The sequence below is a fragment of the Amphiura filiformis genome, chromosome 19 (assembly GCF_039555335.1).
Source record: "Amphiura filiformis chromosome 19, Afil_fr2py, whole genome shotgun sequence".
In the NCBI taxonomy this organism is placed as follows: domain Eukaryota; kingdom Metazoa; phylum Echinodermata; class Ophiuroidea; order Amphilepidida; family Amphiuridae; genus Amphiura; species Amphiura filiformis.
In genome coordinates this window covers 56,320,046-56,338,604 of record NC_092646.1, presented here as the reverse complement: position 1 = coordinate 56,338,604, position 18,559 = coordinate 56,320,046, and the positions used below count along the sequence as shown (strand labels likewise).

Sequence of the window (18,559 nt, the reverse complement as noted above, 5' to 3'; positions counted from 1 at the left end):
AGCAATTTTTGGCACAGATATTTTGGGCACCGTTTCTATATTACGCCCTAAAAGGCGTAGGAAAACGTTAGAACATGTTGATGCAAAAAACTTGGGAGGGGCAAAGGTTTTTGGCACATGGAAAGGGGGGGCAAGATTTTTGGCACGGCCAAAGGGGGGGTGCCATTTTGGCAGACCATTTCCCGGGGTACACATAATTATTGCACCACCCCTAATAAATTAACACACTAGCTGTAGGCCTACACCAATAACACAGACACCAAAATGCCGAATTGGCCCAGGATGACCACATAAAGTCTAGCTTTCTGTGTAGACTTAATTCCAATGGGCTCCCACAAAAAGAACAAAAAGATCCGTGTGAAAAGAAACAAAAATCCGTGTGAATTTACTTTCAAAAATGACCCTAAACAACAATGTCAATTGTCAAACCATACTAAGGGTCTATGGTCATTGGTCAATGTAAAACTATAAACCCTATGACAAGGATTTTCGATTCAAACACTCTAATCGAGGAATTGGGTTGAAAGTTGTCCCTATTAAACAAGGATAAACATTATAAAAATACCCTAAGCAAAGTTTGAAATAGGCTAAACAAAGATAGACATCGGTATGAGTGTCATTCAAACATTTTTTTAAATCTGGTTTGTAGAATCCGGGGTAAAATCGCTCGGAACCGAACCACTCTTGTGTGCCAAATAACTTGATAAAATGGCACTACTAATGGTTGGTGATTTGGTCATTTAAAACAACTACCCTAAGCGAGGGTCATCCCGAAAAAAAAACACCCCTTCTTCCATGTACGTAAAATGAGTGTTTTGAGACCCAAACCTCTTTTTTTTTTTTCTTTTTTTTGATATTTAAAAAAAAAAGTTTGATATTTTAACCAATTTTGAGAAATTTGCACCAAAAATGGTTAGAGAGAAAATGCTCAATTTTACCCCAAAATCCTAAAACCTGATTTTCACCCAAATTTCAAATATTTTTGGTGAATATTAAATAAATGTTAATTGTTAATAAATAAATAAATAAATAAATAAATAAATAAATAAATAAATAAATAAATAAATAAATAAATAAATAAATAAAATAAATAAAAATAGGGATTCATACGTTTTACGTGAGATCATCCAATAAATAAATAAATAAATAAATAAATAAATAAATAAATAAATATTAAAAAAATAAATAAATAAATAAATAAATAAATAAATAAATAAATAAATAAATAAATAAATAAATAAATAAATAAATAAACAAATAAATAAATTTAAAATAAATAAATAAATAAATAAATAAATAAATAAATAAATAAATAAATAAATAAATAAATACGAAGTAGATAAGGCTGACTTGCCAGTAAACAAAGTGCTCGATCCGTAAGGAGAGCGTAAGTATAAACAAAAAGTAATGCAAGTATTAAATTAAAAGTATTAAATAAATAAATAAATAAATAAAATAAATAAATAAATAAATAAATAAATAAATAAATAAATAAATAAATAAATAAATAAATAAATAAAAAAATAAATAAATAAAAAAATAAATAAATAAATAAATAAATAAAAAAAAATAAAAATAGGGATTCATAAGTTTTACGTCAGATCATCCCATATCATCATGAGTCCTATCCCTATCTTATGTGTTGTGTTTATAGTGATGTGCGCCCTGACGATAATAGGCTACGAGCTGCGTTTAACGGACCGAAACACGTTTTTGTTGCAACGAAAGTAACTCAGAAAACTGATCAAATATCTTTATTTCTGTGTGTTGTCGTGGTATTTAACAATGGCGGATGATTTAGGCGACGACTGGTGGAGCGAGGAACCCGCAGGGGAAGAAAAAGCTGAAGCTCAAGTGGAAAGTTTGACTGAAAATGAAGTGCATTGTGAGTAAGCTTAATAACATGACACACATCAACATACGGTACTAGGTATGCCAGGTGAATTCAAATTTGCAATCAAACTGCATCATTTTATATATCAAATTAAAGCCCTTGAGTAAAGAAAGCCAGAACTGAAAACCTTTTTTTTATAGCACTTTCCGTAGCAAAGTTACATCTTGTCAAAGATTGCTTTCATCAAAAAGATTCAGCTAGCAAAATTCCAAAAAAAAGCATTTCGGTGGTGTTTCTAGATCTTGTGATAGCAGCTTTTTTAATGGAACTGCTATCAAAAATCATATATTTTGGTTTAGTGAAGTATAGACAACATATTTATGTAGCTGTTTCCTTGACCGGCCAGTTCTTTTATATTTCTAAGTAAATATATGTATTGTGTTCTAGGCGAATTTGGCTGACTAGCAAATGTGTTAAGTTAATTAAGGTTTGCCTGGCATACCTACACATACAATGTATGAATATGATACATGCATATTAACACTAACAATCATGACACTGACCATGCTGACAGTAGGGGGCCTACACATCATGGCGATCTTTTCTGTAGACCACCCGAGCTATAATAATAGGTCAAAATATTAACAAATTTATCAAAACAAACTTTTGCATCAAGGTTAAACATGTTTTTAGCTATACAAACATACCCTTTTTATTTCATCAAAAAAGCTACCGTAACACGGGGTGGCTTTGGACAATTTTGATGTATTGCTGTAAATATTTTTATAATGATCAGTAGAATTCTGAGTTTCATGTTGGGTTTGGCAAGTACCAATAGAGGACAGTTCATGCCCATAAGGTCAAGTCGAGTTTATTTTATTTTACGATCATTTTTGGGGGGCAAAGTTTGTCCAAAGTCACCCCTGGGTTTGGGGTGACTTTAGACACCATGTAATCAAGTGCATGTCCAAAGTCACCCCGACCTGAAGAGTAGAGCAATGGAGAGGGTGGAAGTAGTTGTGAGGTGGGTAGGAGCACAGAGGACACTGTTGCGGTAGGGCATGGTCACTGTGGTGTATTTTTAACAAAGTGTCAAATTTTTTGTATTCATTTGTTATGTCCAAAGTCACCCGGAAAGGAAGCCAAACCCTGGGGTGACATTGGACACAGCCTGCTTTTAAATTCTTAAGAGTGGCTAGATATCATGACTATCCAGGTAGGTTCTTGATTCATCTGTGTTTACTATCCAACCAACAGACTTGAGTTTCCACTCTTATGTTCCGGTGGAGTACCGAAAGTTTGACCACCACAAAAATCCTGTATTTTATGGACCCCGCTAAAAAAGTTCTGAAAAACATATAAGATAACAAATTATACTGGAAAACTTTAGTCATTTGTAATGTCCATACATTACCACATAAGAACATACAAAAATATTCTTAGAAATATTTAAAGGTAAAACAGCCTACATGAAATAATAGTTTTTCCCATGTGTGTCCAAAGTGACCCCAGTGTCCAAAGTCACCCCATTTTACGGTACATTGTAACGTAAAAGTCTAAGAGCCGGGACAGATACAAACCGACGATGCCTGCTCTGAAACGTCCCCGTAGCACGAGCGCTTGATGTACGCTCGTTTTGATGGTAATTTAGTTTACGCTTGCGCACTGTGCATTTTCAAGCGCGTTTAACAGTTTTTTAATGCGTTATGCAATTCTGCATTGATTCAAGATGGCGAATTTCTAGAAAAACATGCTGTACATATTTTTTCTAAGAAAATTCCCTCATTTCATACATTCTTTGCCACTTTCCACTCCTCTGATCATGTTTTAATGTGACGGAAGTGATGCTGATTTTATGTTTTTGCTTCTCCGATAATTTTTTTATTGTTTTTGAGACAATAACTTACCAGCAGAATAACTGTTTTCACTTGTTTTCAAATAGTTGTTTAACCTTGTTTTTACCCCATAATTTCCCTCATTTATTGAAGCCCTGCCCTCCATCAAATATGTTGACATATGTACATTAAACCTTGACTCCAAAGTGTTTGGCAACTGTTTAACCTTGATGCAAAGGTAAACCGTGATGCAAAGGTATTAAACCTTGAAGCAAAAGTAATATTGTACATAGTCAATATAGCGAGGGTAGTCTAAAGGAAAAGATCGCCCGCATCATGATCATGCAGATTATAATGATGATGATCATCATGATGTCATGATCATGTCAGTGATGTAGATCCTGTATAAATGGTGAATTCAAATTTGTCATCAATCCACATATTAAATTAAAGCCGGCATGAGTAAAGAAAGCCAAAACTGAAAACCGTTTTTGTCATAGACTATAGTGCTTTCCGTAGCAAAGATTGGCTTGCCAATAATACTCGAGAACTCTCTAGCTTCGAACTTGCACACGATAGTTACGCATTCGATGCTAGAGTACGTTGCTATATGGTTTTTCGGTTGGATAGAGTTGACATTTTTTACAACGGATGTTATTTATTGTGTTTAAAATGTTGAAATATGGATGAAAGTTATATCGATGAATTAACTCGCATGACACCCCAAAATTATTGTTTAATTATAGGCCCCCTATATCAAATAACCCTGTGAATGTGATGACACTAAAGCACAATGGTGAAAACCACTTGAAGATACCTGCTTCCCTTGAAGAGATAATCAACTTTTAAGTTTATAACTTTTGGAAGTTTCTGCTGGTTGTTGGAGACTGTCGTTAGACCAGAATACATCAACATTTCTCATGTTGAGCACTTTCCTACATTTTAATGTGTCAAAATAATCCTGTTCACATTCTAACCCTAAAACCCCATGCCCTTATACCTACCCCACCCTAACAAAAAAACAAAAACACTTAAAAACTTATTTCAAGAAGAAAATGAGTTGTGGCACCATAAAATGGCTGAATAGGAAAATGCTTGAGGTCGAAACACGTTTTCAGCGTACCTGCCCTGTCTAAAGCTTATATATTTCCCTTGTAATTTGTTGACTTTCTTTCAATATTTTACAGCACCACTCAAAGCACAAGGTCACAGAGATAGAAAGAAGCGCCCTCATCAAGAAACAAAGAAACAGATCTCCCAGGCAAAGAAGGATGAATCGCATAATGCTCACCCTGATGGTGAACCCAAGAAGAAGAAAAGGAGAAAGAAAGTAAGCATGGCTGAAATATGATGAAGAGGAATTTTATCTCTACTTAACAGTTTACACAAACTGCATACCGTATATAATATCTGCTTTGATTGTTGCATTATATATCTGCTCTGTGTAAATGCAAGCGATCAGTGATGGACCAGAATCAAAAGTGATTCTCATTATTTTCAGCACTACTCCCATCCCATAAAAATACAGCAAGTTTTTTGAGATACAAATTTTATCAACTTCTGCCAAATGAAGCACAGCTCAATCCTTAATATTCATTTAGTTCTAACTGGCAATAAGTTCAGCAAAATTTCAGCATATACTCAATATTTTGAATGCTTAGACTTGTTCCAAGTCTTTGATTTTTGTGACTCGATTGACAAAAAAACATGCCAAAAGTGCATGTTTTGGGCTCTTTTATCAAGAAATTTGTAAAATAATGAACTTTTTCTTTTAACCCCAGTTTATACTAAACAAATGATTAGGATTGATTTCTGTTTCAATTGGCAGAACTTGATAATATTTTTTCAATCCTAAAAATAGTGCAGTATTTTTCTGGAATGGGGATCAGGATCAGACTTATTTATTAGCATTTTGTGAAATTTAATGCCATTTTTACAAAATGCTAATAAATAAGTCTGATCCTGATCCCCATTCCAGAAAAATACTGCACTATTTTTAGGCAACATCCTTTAAATGTTTTACTGTAGTGCAGATGCATAGCAAGAATTAAACGATTCCTTGACAATTCCTTTTGCAAGATTGATCCTTACACTATGTGGCAAAATATTTAACTATAGTATTAACCCTGGTATGGTATGCTGTACATGTACGTGGGACAAGTAGGAATTAATTTGTCTTTGATTAGTGATTTTTTTAAATAGTTGTAGGTTATATCGCATTTTGCATCCGATCTTTGAAGAAGTTGAATTACCAATGTTTTGATTGTTCAGTGATATTTCCATACTTGTGCATTTGTTTAGTGTTGACTTATCATTATATCAAGAAGAAAATACATGATTGCATTTCTAGATATCCTTCAAGAGGGAAAAAAGGATGACAAAATGTAAATTACCAATGCCAATGTATTTGTTTTTCCAACATATTTGCAGAAGCATCTGAGGATTAGATTTATTTGTTCTTTTTTCACTTTGTTTTGTTGTCATGGTTACAGAAGAAGATGAGTGAACATCTTGCTGATGCTGCTCTGAAACCAGGTACCTCAGAAGACCTGATGGCATTACTACATAAGCAATACCAGGGTAAACTTTCAGCCATTGAAATGCAAGAACTTCAATTATCAGGTAAGGAAGCCATTCAGAACTAACGCCACTACTCAAAATATTGGACCTGCCTGTTGTCTATCACATGGTAGAGGATAGTAAAAGCAAAAATTCCTACCCTTTATTCTGTAAATAAAGTCACTGCTACAAAATAATTCTTCTATGTGTTGAAAAAGTCGGAAAATTTTATTGAAAGTTTGAAATCAAGTTTTATTTTTGCTTTTTTGTAAAAGAAAAAGAAAAGAAAATTAAAAAAAAAAAAAGAGGATAACAAAATGATTTTATTGATCCATGCAGCAGTTTTGAGACCTAGGTTTTAATTAAGGTGGCCTAAATGGGTCAGACAACTTGATAACAGCTGTTATTTTATGTATGTGATACAAGCATTTAGCTAACGGTACACACTTTAGGCCAAGCTTAAATCAAAGCATGAACAGTCTGTGTCTTAAAATGGCTACCCTGGATGTTTTTTCGAAATCAGTTGTCAAAAAGTCTTATCTAATGCTTTTATGTGTTGCTTTGTAACAGGTAAGGTATGTTTCATAAACATGTGAAAAAGGTTTGAGCCAATTATAGTCAGCGCCGCTGAGAGCCATTGTGGGCCGGGGGGGGGGGGGGAAATTGAACGTCAGGCCCCGGGGTTATTTTTCTTTGCTTTTATGGGCCCATTAATGTATGTTTTATTTATTATTACGGGCCCCCTAGGACCCCGTATATTTTACATCCTTTATTTTTTATTTACAGACAAAAGCTTTCTACCAAGTAATTCAACATCAGCACCCCTGAGCAGCTATCTGAAATCTTGCATTCCAAAATGGAACAACCTGGTGAAGAAGACAAAACCAGTCAAACCAAATGCTTGTCTGCTGTTGTTAGTCACTGCATCTGCCAAGAGAGCTGTGGACCTTAATAGACAGGGGTCAGAGTTCAAAGGTCAATGTGTGTCAGCCAAACTGTTTGCTAAACATTTGAAGGTAGGCATATTTTCAAATCACATTTTCCTTCCATTTAAAGGAGTATTTCGTGATCCTAGCATCCTCCTTTTATGACATTTGTCAGTAGATATCCGTCCATGAAAAAAGCTTATTCCAAAAATTTCAGTTGATTCTGATTTTGCGTTCGCGAGTTATGCATGCTTATGTGTATTACACTGCATGCTTATGTGTATTACACTGCTCCATAGACAATGTTTCCAGGTTTCCAGTGATATAAAAATCTCAATTTTTTTTGAGAAAAGAGGGGGGCTGTGGATCACGAAATGCCCTTTAATGCTTCCAAATATCAGACCATTTGATCAAAATGGGCTATTCCATTTAAAATCCACACTACCCCTGTGGAAGATTTTGGAGATATCTTCCACAGGGGGAGTATGTATTTTAAATGTAACTGGTAAGGGTTAATCATTTTGAAACCCATACTCCCTCTGTATTGTGGCTTTACCTATATCTTCCACAACTGGAGTGAGTATTTCGTATAGAAGTTATTCAACTCTCTATTCTATTCGAAACTCATCCTCCCTCTGTGGAAGACTTTAGCTAAATCTTCCACAGGGGTAGTGTGGACTTTAAATGGAATAGCCCAATGAATGTATACTGTTGAGCCAAAGAGTGTCACAAACGTAAGCTACTGCGTGAAAGAACATTACAGGTGATTCTAAAAAAAATAATAATAAATACTGTCCCTTTTCGATGAAAAGCAAACAATTGCACATAAAAGGACTACATTATATGTGTATTTCTTGAAGTTTTGTAGGTTGTTTGTTCCTGAGTTTAGCCACACATGATCAGAATTAAATTTTCTATATTTTGACTTGATGAGTTAGTTGAAAATGCAATAGTCTAATTATCCAGTTGTAAAAGACCAGGGCCAGGTAAAACATGGTCTCCAAAAATTAAATGCCAGATTTCCGCTACTCTATGTTTGACGGTGGCCCTCACCTGCTGATTTCGGATGCCAAATCTAGTAATTATATGAGGCCAATTCCTTATTGTTATTAATGCATACACTTTTTCATTTATCTTTAAATTGGCTTCTCACAACTGCTCTGCTTCAATGTGTTGTCTCACATTATTTTTGCACTTTTCATTTGAAATTTTCAAATGATTTTATAATAAGATCTGAAATATTTCTATCTCCACAGATTCAAGAACAAATCAAACTCTTGAACAAAAATGGCGCCCATTTTGCAGTCGGCACGCCCAACAGAATATCAGCGCTGATACAGACAGATGGAGTCAAGGTTGAGGAAACATTCTATGTGATTTTGGACTGGAATTGGCGTGATGTAAAGCTACGCCGAATGGTAGACATGCCTGAAGTAAGGCAGGATTTACTTGAACTGCTAAGGAAACATATCATCCCAGCTACACGGAATAGTGAGAAATTAAGAATTGGATTATTTTAATTGCAACTGATAATTATTCAGTGGTATAAGGACGGGTGACAATGTCCAGAATGGCGCTTTGATTCGAACACCTAAATGAAAACTTCCCTTAGGCGATGTTCTTTCTGCCATTAATATAAGTTATATAAGTTCTGAAAATCAGAGTCCTACAACATGAGCATTTGTCCTGACATTATATGCTCTTTTCTTACACAAAGGCTGCATCTGTATAACATGTTTTTCATTATTACAAAATAATCGCTCTTGTTATTTTAAGCAGTTATTTCAAACTAGTATGCGCTTCAACCAACTTCTTTGTATTTGGTGGGAGGGGCACTTAGAGGTGACACATATTGGGCTTCTGTAAACAGATGCATAAGTAGGATTGTAGATAATATTGATTAGATTATTTATTGGATTTGACAAACAAAAATCTAACCAAAACCATATATTGGGCTGTTTTAAAAGTCCAAACTTAAAGCATCCCTGTTTTAAAAGACCTGATGTGTTTTTCAAACTCATGCTCTTGTCTCAAAGGCCTGATGTGTTTTTCAAACTCATGCTTGTGTCCTTCATTCAAAAAACACTGTATTTATCTTGGGGTTGTTACTAAAAGATTCTTAATTTATTTCCAACTTGAATGATAATTGACAACTACTCAGCACTGTTTTATTATTTGTTTTGAAATGGGCTATTCCATTTAAAATCCACACTACTTCTGTGGAAGATTTTGGAAATATCTGAATTTCAAATGGAATGAGCACATTAGGCAGCTCCATTTGAATTTCATACACCCTCTGAGAAAGATTCAACCTGAATCTTCCCCTGAGGGAGGGTGAATTTCAAACAGAGCTGCTAATATGTTAATTCCATTTGAAATTTATACTCCCCCTGTAGAAGATATTTCCAAAACCTTCCATAGGGGTAGTGTGGATTTTAAATGGAATAGCCTATTAAAGCCATCGGAAGCCATTCAGAAGAGCCAAATCGACACTTCAAAAATAGGTTTCTGTGTCCTGTTTTTAACTCTCCACTCAAAGACCCCGGGTTTTGTAAAAAATAATGTTCTAAATTTAGGTCCAAAAGTCCATCTCTCAGCCAGGAGCCCCATTTGTTTACAATATTCTCACACCAAATTCCTCTCGCTTATATAGAGTCTCAGCCTTACAGCTATCAATTTCATTTCAAAATTTCTTGTTAAAATGTTAAATAGTAAATATTTTTTTCAAACGTTGAAACAAATATTAAATTTTATCAAAGAGAAGTTTAAAACTAGTCACCAACACTCACGTTTTTGTCTGAATAATTTCAGAGTAACCATACTCCGTCATCAGCGGTGTAGATATTAGAAAGGTCTCAGCCCCCTATGATACTTTGCTTCTAGAAACACCTTCCAAAATGTCAAAAAAGGGACATTGTCAACAAGAAGTAAAGGTCATACATCAGTCATTCAACAGTATCACACCGCTGATGACGGAGTATGGTTATCTTGAAATTATTCAGACAAAAACGTGAGTGTTGTTGACTAGTTTTAAACTTCTCTTTGATGTCTAATACTAACCGGTATAAATCTGTACACTCTCAAATATTAAATTGTCAACCGATATAATATGATGAATAAATGTTTTGTGGCAACTTTTAGAAATGTATTAAAACGTTTTGTAAGCTTTCTATAACTTTTGAATATTTATTGGGAACCATTGTGACATTTTCAAAAGAGAGCACAATCATTGTGTTCTTTGTGTCGCCTGAACTCTGCTCAGAAAGAGACTATGCTTGTTCTTACAATGATTGCAAACAGCAGTAGGTTTGAGCTTTTTTGGAGTTTGAACGGCATTGTTGATTACAAAGTCGTCTCTGTCGTCTATCATGTCACCATAAGTCAGATGCCTGAAGGAGTCATGTGTGTCTGGACACACTGAACATACCATTTTTATGAGTTGAAATTATTTTTATTTCCAGCTTTTGAGTCAATCAAAAAACAATATAATTGAACTACGTGTTACAGGATGAATATTCACCAAGATATGTAAAACAATGTATGTTTTGACAAGACAAACTTTTGGGTTCTACACAGTGGAAACTTGTTAACACAGAATTCCTGATAAAACAAAATGTTTTTCAAGTCCCAAGCATATATTTTATACATTATAAAGACCCAATATCTCAAACTCCGCTAACACAAACTAAAATCCAAGACCCTGACAATGTTAATAATATTGAACCAGATATCTATATATTTACATATTCTAGGTATCCTCTTGTACCAACCTTTGATCCTTGGTGTGTTTTGTAACTCGTCCGTTTGAGATACCATTACCTACATGTACTTTGAATATGCAAACAATCTTAGGTCATCAATATATATAATACTGTATGATCCTTGTTCAGTTTGGAAAAATATTTATGCAATGAATTGACATTAGTATTTGTGAAATGTTTAGGTCTGTCTAAAACTACTTAAAAGTAGTTCGGATATATTAAATGTATCTAATATAAAGCGTGAATCCTGTTCCATAGTTTCTAATTTTCCAATATAATCGTATTGTTTTTGACACGGAAAGCAAAGTTCTGCCATTGGTATCCAATGCTCCTCTGCCCCATGTGAAAATGATGCAGCAGGTTCCCCGAGATACTGCTGAACAAATTATGTAAAAGATATGCTGTGTCCGTACCCGCGTTTACCATACACTGCACGGTGACTTACATCGGCGTATTCAAATCGAAAGTACCGATTAGCTCAGTGGTTTCTGCACTTCAAACTTTTCTTTGAATGCCGAAAGAGTTCGTGTATATGGGTTACGAACGAACATAATGACGCATAGTTTTCAAGTCGCTCTATTCGCTGTCGTAGTGCACGTTACTGCTCCAAGCCTCGGCTCATACATCTGTTCCGAATTTTGATGTGCCATAGGCTTTATGTTGTGATCATTTTGATCAGTGGTTCGTAGCAAAGAAAGCGTGATCCAGTTGGCCTAGCAACGGTCATCTTCTAACGTACACTACGACAGCGAATAAAGGCTTTCTCAGTTTGGCTATGAGAAACCTTACTTATGTTCTTCAGATTAGCAGCACCATTTAAAATAAAGAATAGTTTCCAGTTAGTACAAGATACTTTTGGAACGTAACAAAACAGAATGCGATGTTTGTCGGATACCAGAATATTACGTAATCTATGATGGTTGTCCCGAAGCCATAGAGACCAGTTTATTAATATTGCAGTTCTGTTGGCAGCAGTGCAGTGGCGTTGTACGTTTGTTTTACGGTAATTTTGCTCGTGTTCCCATTGAAATTTTTCGTCACAAGGTATCTGAAATTTAGAAGAAAATGATAGCATTAATGATCAACTTGATTTGGGAGGAAATATAACATTTGTTCTAACGGATACTTTTACCATTGACTAAAATTTTATATTTCTCAGTTAATATGCTATACTGTCTGTATATAACTCGAGAACGTGCCTGCTTAAACCACTTGCCCATCCCTCTCGATGTGCCAAGACCCGTTAAACGAACTTGACAGGAAGTAACCAAAGTTCAACGAAGTCAAGAGAGGTTTAAACAAAATGTCGACTGCGTTTCTCATGACATCGATGTTACCTTCGACGAGCGTGAATGGAGTGTAGAGGTTTGGAAGTGTTACAAGGCTGCACGCTCCTCTAGTACTTGGTTTGTAATGTTTTAAAGTAACGTGTTAAAGAGCCATGGTAGACCTACCTTATTTGAAGAATTTTCTGGTAGCAATTAGTCCGGTAGCAACGTGATAAATGTGTAACCTCTACAAAAGAGCATATCAATCATGGTGGCGGAAAATGTGACGTGATCTGAACCAATCGGACCAAAATCGGAAGGTTGCGGGTTCGAGTCCCGGTGATGCCATCATGCGTTGCCCTTGAGTACGGTACTACGGCACTTTATCTCGATTACTCCTCTCCACCCAGGTGTATAAATGGGTATCGGCATTCTTAAATGCTGGGAAGGCAACAGATTCGCTGTGGAGGATGAGGTTTGGCGATCCCCCCACAGCAACATTTCATGGTGGAGTCTGGCCTAATCGCTCACGAAAGAGAGATGGGCACTCCATCCTGTAAAAATGCAGGTTCGTCTCCTTTTTCAGATAATTTGAAAATTGAGCTTAATTTGCATTATACTTGCGAAGTACTTATAATAGGCTATATTGAGTCGTGAATAACAATCGCTCCCTTACAGTGATTGCAAACAATAGTAGTTCTGGGCTATGTTGGAACTTGAATGTCGATGATGAAGGTCTTCCCTGTCGGTTTTTACGTCACCATCAGATAGGTGCCTGGAAAAGTCCGATATTTCCAAACGCCTTTTCGAGATATGGCGGACACAATATAGGATGGCGCTGCACGTAGTGGTTAAAGTCTTTTGAATTTGCCGGGTTTTACCCAACTTGGAGACTGCCCTCCTTTTGTGTACGCCATACTTCGAAAAGGCTAATATAGTGAGTTGCAAACTGCTTCCAGTTTTTAAACTTTCAGATTGAATCAAAAATTAATATGTTTGAACTACTGGATGAATAATCTACACCTATAGACATACAAAAATATACATGTTTGACAAGATTGGCATATTAATTAGTGTTTTAATAATATCCAAACAACCTTAGGTCATCATTATATCTACGTTTCAACCTGTCTTTATGATCCTTATTCAGTTTGGAAAAATACTTATGTAATGAATTGACATTAGTGTTTGTGAAATGTTTAGGTCTGTCTAAAACTACTTTAAGTAGGTCGGATATATTAAATGAATCTAATATAAATCGTGTATCCTGTTCCAAAGTTTCTAATTTTCCAATATAATCGTACTGTTTTTGACACGGAAAACAAAGATCTGCCATTGGTATCCAATGCTCTTCTGCCCCATGTGAAAATGATGTAGCAGGGTCCCCGAGATAATGAACAAATTCTGTAAAAGACACGTTATGTCTGTATCCGGGTTTCCCATAGACTGCACGGTGAATTATATCTGCGTATTTAAATCGAAAGTACCGATTAGTTGGTTTCCGTACTTCGAACTTTTCTTTGAATGCCGAAAGAGTTCGTGTATATGGGTTACGAACGAACATAAATGATGTGTAGTTTTCAAGTCGCTCTATGATACTGTCTTGTGGCATGTTACTCATTCTCCAGAATGCTTTCTCGGTTTGGCTATGAGTTAAAACTTTACTTATGTTCTTCAGATTAGCAGCACCATTTAAAATAAAGAATAGTTTCTTCCAATTAGTACAAGATACTTTTGGAACGTAACAAAACAGAATGCGATGTTTGTCGGATACCAGAATATTACGTAATCTATGATGGTTGTCCCGAAGCCATAGAGACCAGTTTATGGCAGTTCTGTTTGCGGCAGAGCAGTGCCGTTGTACTTTTTTTTTACGATAGCTTTGTTCCTGTTCCCATTGACATTTTTCATCACAAGATATCTGAAAATTAGAAAAAAAAATACTGCATTATCTGGTCAATTAACTGACCAATTTTGGGGAATATCTCGCGGAGGTCTTGTAATAATCAATAGCTCCTTAACAGTAACGCTTCTCTGACAATTGTAGCTCTTAAAGCTCTTTAATTTGCATCATTATCCCATATTTTGTACTTAATTGTTCTCAAAATTACAAAAAATTACTTTAGCAATTAGCGTAGTTGTCGATTATGGGTTTACTTTGTAAAATACTTATTATTTTATGATTTTTACAATGGGTTAATAGTATAAAGAGCCGTATAGACCTACCTTATTTGATGATTTCTTAACCACCCCCTCTCCCGGTTTTAAGACCTCGTGAGCTTCTTCTGTATGTTGTGGAACGTTGGTGAATTTCTCTGGTAGAAATTGGTATGGTCGCAACGTGAAATATTTGTAACCTATATAAAAAAAAGACTGAACGTCAATGATGGTGATAAAACGGGACAAATGTGACATAGAGACCACTGATGCTCACTGCTCAGACAAAAAATTAAATATTACCACCACTAGCTTGCTCAGTAAAGGTATAGGCCTACTGCATGTCAAAAATTATGTTTATGTCAAATTTCTTTTGCTTTATTGTATTTTTGGCCCTGGGTTAAGTGACGGAAACAGGGTTAAGTGACGGAAACTGATTTCTACTAATTTCATTTTACCCTCTTGGTTCACACTTTCGCACCATGTTAAAAAAAACAGCTACATTGAATTAATGATACAAATGCGCGTTAACTTAAACGAGCGAAAGTTTCGCAATTTTTGCCCGGGGGGATCACTCGCTCAAAGTGGTATGCATGCTCGTCCCAGCACCTCAAAAATGGACCCTAAATGGCGTAATCAGTGTAGAAAAATTTCACCCCTTATTGGCGTAAGGCTCTGAAAGCCTTACCCCTAAAATATGGCGTAATTCGGTGTAAGAAACTAAAATGGACCCCTAAATGGCGTAAACTCTAAAATAAACCCATGGAAATTGAAAAAAGATACCCTAAACGTCGAAACTTTACCTAAAAAGCACCCTTTTTTCTTAAAACGTCGACGCCGCCACAAGGCCAAAAATCGACCCTTTTTCGATGTTTTTGGGGACGAGCATGCGTACCACTTTGGTAAGCGAGTGACCCCCCCGGGAATTTTTGAAGCAAAACAGGTGAAATATGGTGCAAAAGTGGTGTAAGTTGGCGCGAAGCGCGCAAAAATTGGCACTTTTTAGGCTAAAATGACCAAACTATGAGGTTAATTTTGTCAGAACCCCGCAAACAGGCGACAACTGGGGGGGGGGGAGTGATTGTATGGGCCATTCCCATCAAAATATTGGGGGGATTTATGTATCTATATGAGGGGCCTAAATTTTTAACTTGTTGTAAAATAACACTTTTCTTAGACACGTACCTGTGAATTGTAAATTCCATGCAAATAATAACACTGATAGCGTTATTATAAGGCCAATATAACAAGATAAGCTGCAGCACCGTCGGCGATGGATAATTTTATTCACCATTGTAACAGATAGAGTACACTACCAGCACGAGCCGTTTTCTGCAGAAACATTGGATTTACTCACAGTGGATTTACTAGACATGGGGTATTGTCACGGCTGAGGCGAAATCCAACTGACCGGCTGATATCGCCTAAATTAAGTTTGCAGTCTCTGCTCAACCCCGGTGCTCAGCAGCCTGACTTCCACAGTTTCCAGTTTTTCGTCACCATGACATATTTTCGATATTAAATTGTAGGCCTACTGAGCTGAGCATGTTTTATACCGGCATTTTTGTTTGAGTTTGGTTCCATATGACGTGATGCATGGCCCACTGAAGTGTGTCTCCGCACGGATCGTTTATTAAAACAAACAAACAACAAGCAGACAAACAAACAAACAAGTAACACTAAAAGCGAGCATCCACTGACTGCACTGGCATACAATCACATACCTAATTTATATACAAGGCCATGGATGTATCAAGTGTATAATACCAGTGATGGAACCATCCTGTTTGTTGCTGTACAGATCATGACCTTATACCCCTGAGTGATAACCCATAATTTACTGCTATAACGTGCTATCGCTGCCATAAATGAAGAAACTGACATATTGATATTGATTCAAAGTTATACCAATTTTAAAATGATGTATCAACATACTAAGGCCGTATAAAATTAATATTTTGGTTCTCGTCCAGATGATTTTCATGAATTGATGAGGGAGGGAGGTGTTTTTTTTTTTTTTTTCAATATAAAATCAGCATTGTCAGTAGTTTTCGGTCTTTTCAAACAGTGCTCGAGGAAACGATGTGGCGCTTTTTTTTTTTTTCCAAATGTGAGATTCTGAGGGATAAACCCCCTAGAGTACCACAAAAAGACTTGGAAGTGATCCTTGTTCTCTAATAAACTTATTTATATGTATGAAAAATTCATGAATCATTCCAAAGTCTAAAATAATTGAAAAATCTAAAAAAAAATAAAAAAATCTGACAAATCCCAGAAATTGACGAGGGAGGGGACGAGAACCAAAACATTAATTTTATACGGCCTAATACATAATTAGTGTGAAAAGGTGATGTTGCAGATTTCAAAGAAAAGTGCATATCTTTGGATAACATGGAATTGCAAGTTTGGTTTTTATAAATAGAGATTTTTATTAAAAATTATAAAATACAGAAATCAATCAAATGAAACTTTATCATTTCATTTTACAGCTTAAAACCATAATCAGTCAAACAAGGTGATCTCACAAATGTTTAATAGGTTATCTTCCCCCTATAGTAACTTTTTTGTGTGTCACCCTGAACAATTGGCCAAACTGTCAATGCATATTAAAAATCCATACAAATTAAGCTCGATTGCTAGAGGTTCCACACTCTTTCTTAAAATTAAACATTTTTTCCTATAATACTGGGGAAATCGGACCCCCACCCCATTAGTTGAAAATAAAATTCACATTCCCCCTCAGATCGGGGAAAAAAATCGAATTCCCCCTTAAAACGTCCATTCCCCCCCCCCCCCAATAACAATCGCTCCCTCAGGGGCTCCGGAAGATTTTAAATATTGTGGGGGCGGTCAATGGCACCTGGCCAAAACTATTGGGGGGGCAATGGTACTTTTCCATACCCACCAAATTTATTGGATTGGATTTCATCATCTGCATCCTATATAAATCTTATGACGTTTCCAAGGAGGGGTGAAAAATGAGAGAGGAGTGAGACAGGGAGTTCAGGATACTTCAACTTTATACATCTAAACTGACTAAGCTAAGCAAAGGGTGGTATAATATCTATGTGTACCCCGGAGTGGTGAATTCTCAAAATGATCTGCCAAATATTGCTCCACTCGCCTTTTGGTTGACCGTACCAAACCCCCCCCCCCAGTTTTGACGTGCTTAAAAACCTTTTTTTGCCCCGCCTTTCTTTTTCTTTTCTTTTTTTTTTGACGTGCCAAAAAATCTTTGCGCTCCCTTTACACATGCAAGATTTTGGGAAACCCAGACTTAACCTTAAATTGGTTAATCATAAAGTGCGGCGAGCGCAGCGAGCATGATATTTTGCATCCATGTTCCTAACGTTTTTTTCTATATATATACCTTTGTAGGGTGTAATACAGAAAAGCGTGCCCAACGGCATCTGTGCCAAAAATCACCACCCCTTCGACCTGCCAAAATTCCCCCTCCCCGATAGACACCCTAAAACAGATTCGAAAATATATTTAAAAAACTCCACCGGCGCTCCTGGGTCATAGCATGCCCACTCAGCCAGTATTATTTTTCCCGATTTGAAGATAAATAAATAAATAAATAAATAAATAAATAAATAAATAAATAAATAAATAAATAAATAAATAAATAAATAAATAAATAAATAAATAAATAAATAAATAAATAAATAAATAAATAAATAAATAAATAAATAAATAAATAAATAAATAAATAAATAAATAAATAAATAAATAAATAAATAAATAAATAAATAAATAAATAAATAAATAAATAAATAAATAAATAAATAAATAAATAAATCTTTTTTCAATATGCTTTCAGATCAGCGAAGAGGAACAAATTTATAGCTACAAGGCACTAAGTAATTGGCGCAATTTAATAGTTGGAAGTGAGGAAAAATGAAAAACAAACAAACACTTGAACAAAAACCCAATAGTATATCTCTGCTCCCGGTATGGGTCATAATAAGCCCTTAATCAGTCCAACATAGATAGAAGCAAGAGAAAATTAAAGACAAGTAGTTAATATAAAAATGTTGAAGAAAACACAATTGGGCAATTGCTTACTAGGCCGAAATAGGCGGAAATAGGCAACATGCAATATGAATACAAAAAGTGTCAGTAGCTATAAAAGCGTTTTGGTTATATCCAATATAGGCCTAGGCCTAAATGAACATCATGGAAAAGCATGATTTTGTCAATATTCTACCAGAATTTC

At 35.5% G+C, this 18,559-nt stretch overlaps 2 protein-coding genes across 2 annotated transcripts; one reads left to right on the top strand and one right to left on the bottom strand.

Annotated features, from left to right (window-relative positions):
* The first annotated feature begins 1,670 nt into the window (after positions 1 to 1,670).
* On the top strand, positions 1,671 to 9,390 carry LOC140141529 (protein CMSS1-like). Its single transcript, XM_072163434.1, has 5 exons — positions 1,671 to 1,885; positions 4,857 to 4,999; positions 6,162 to 6,291; positions 7,015 to 7,244; positions 8,411 to 9,390. The coding sequence occupies exons 1-5, from the start codon at positions 1,786 to 1,788 to the stop codon at positions 8,672 to 8,674; spliced, it is 867 nt and encodes a 288-aa protein (XP_072019535.1). The 5' UTR covers positions 1,671 to 1,785; the 3' UTR covers positions 8,675 to 9,390.
* Positions 9,391 to 12,809: 3,419 nt separating this feature from the next.
* Positions 12,810 to 16,137, bottom strand: LOC140141528 (carbohydrate sulfotransferase 10-like). Its single transcript, XM_072163433.1, has 3 exons — positions 15,526 to 16,137; positions 14,410 to 14,540; positions 12,810 to 14,104 (listed from the first exon to the last, which is right to left on the bottom strand). The coding sequence occupies exons 1-3, from the start codon at positions 15,632 to 15,634 to the stop codon at positions 13,262 to 13,264; spliced, it is 1,083 nt and encodes a 360-aa protein (XP_072019534.1). The 5' UTR covers positions 15,635 to 16,137; the 3' UTR covers positions 12,810 to 13,261.
* Between the last annotated feature and the right edge of the window lie 2,422 nt (positions 16,138 to 18,559).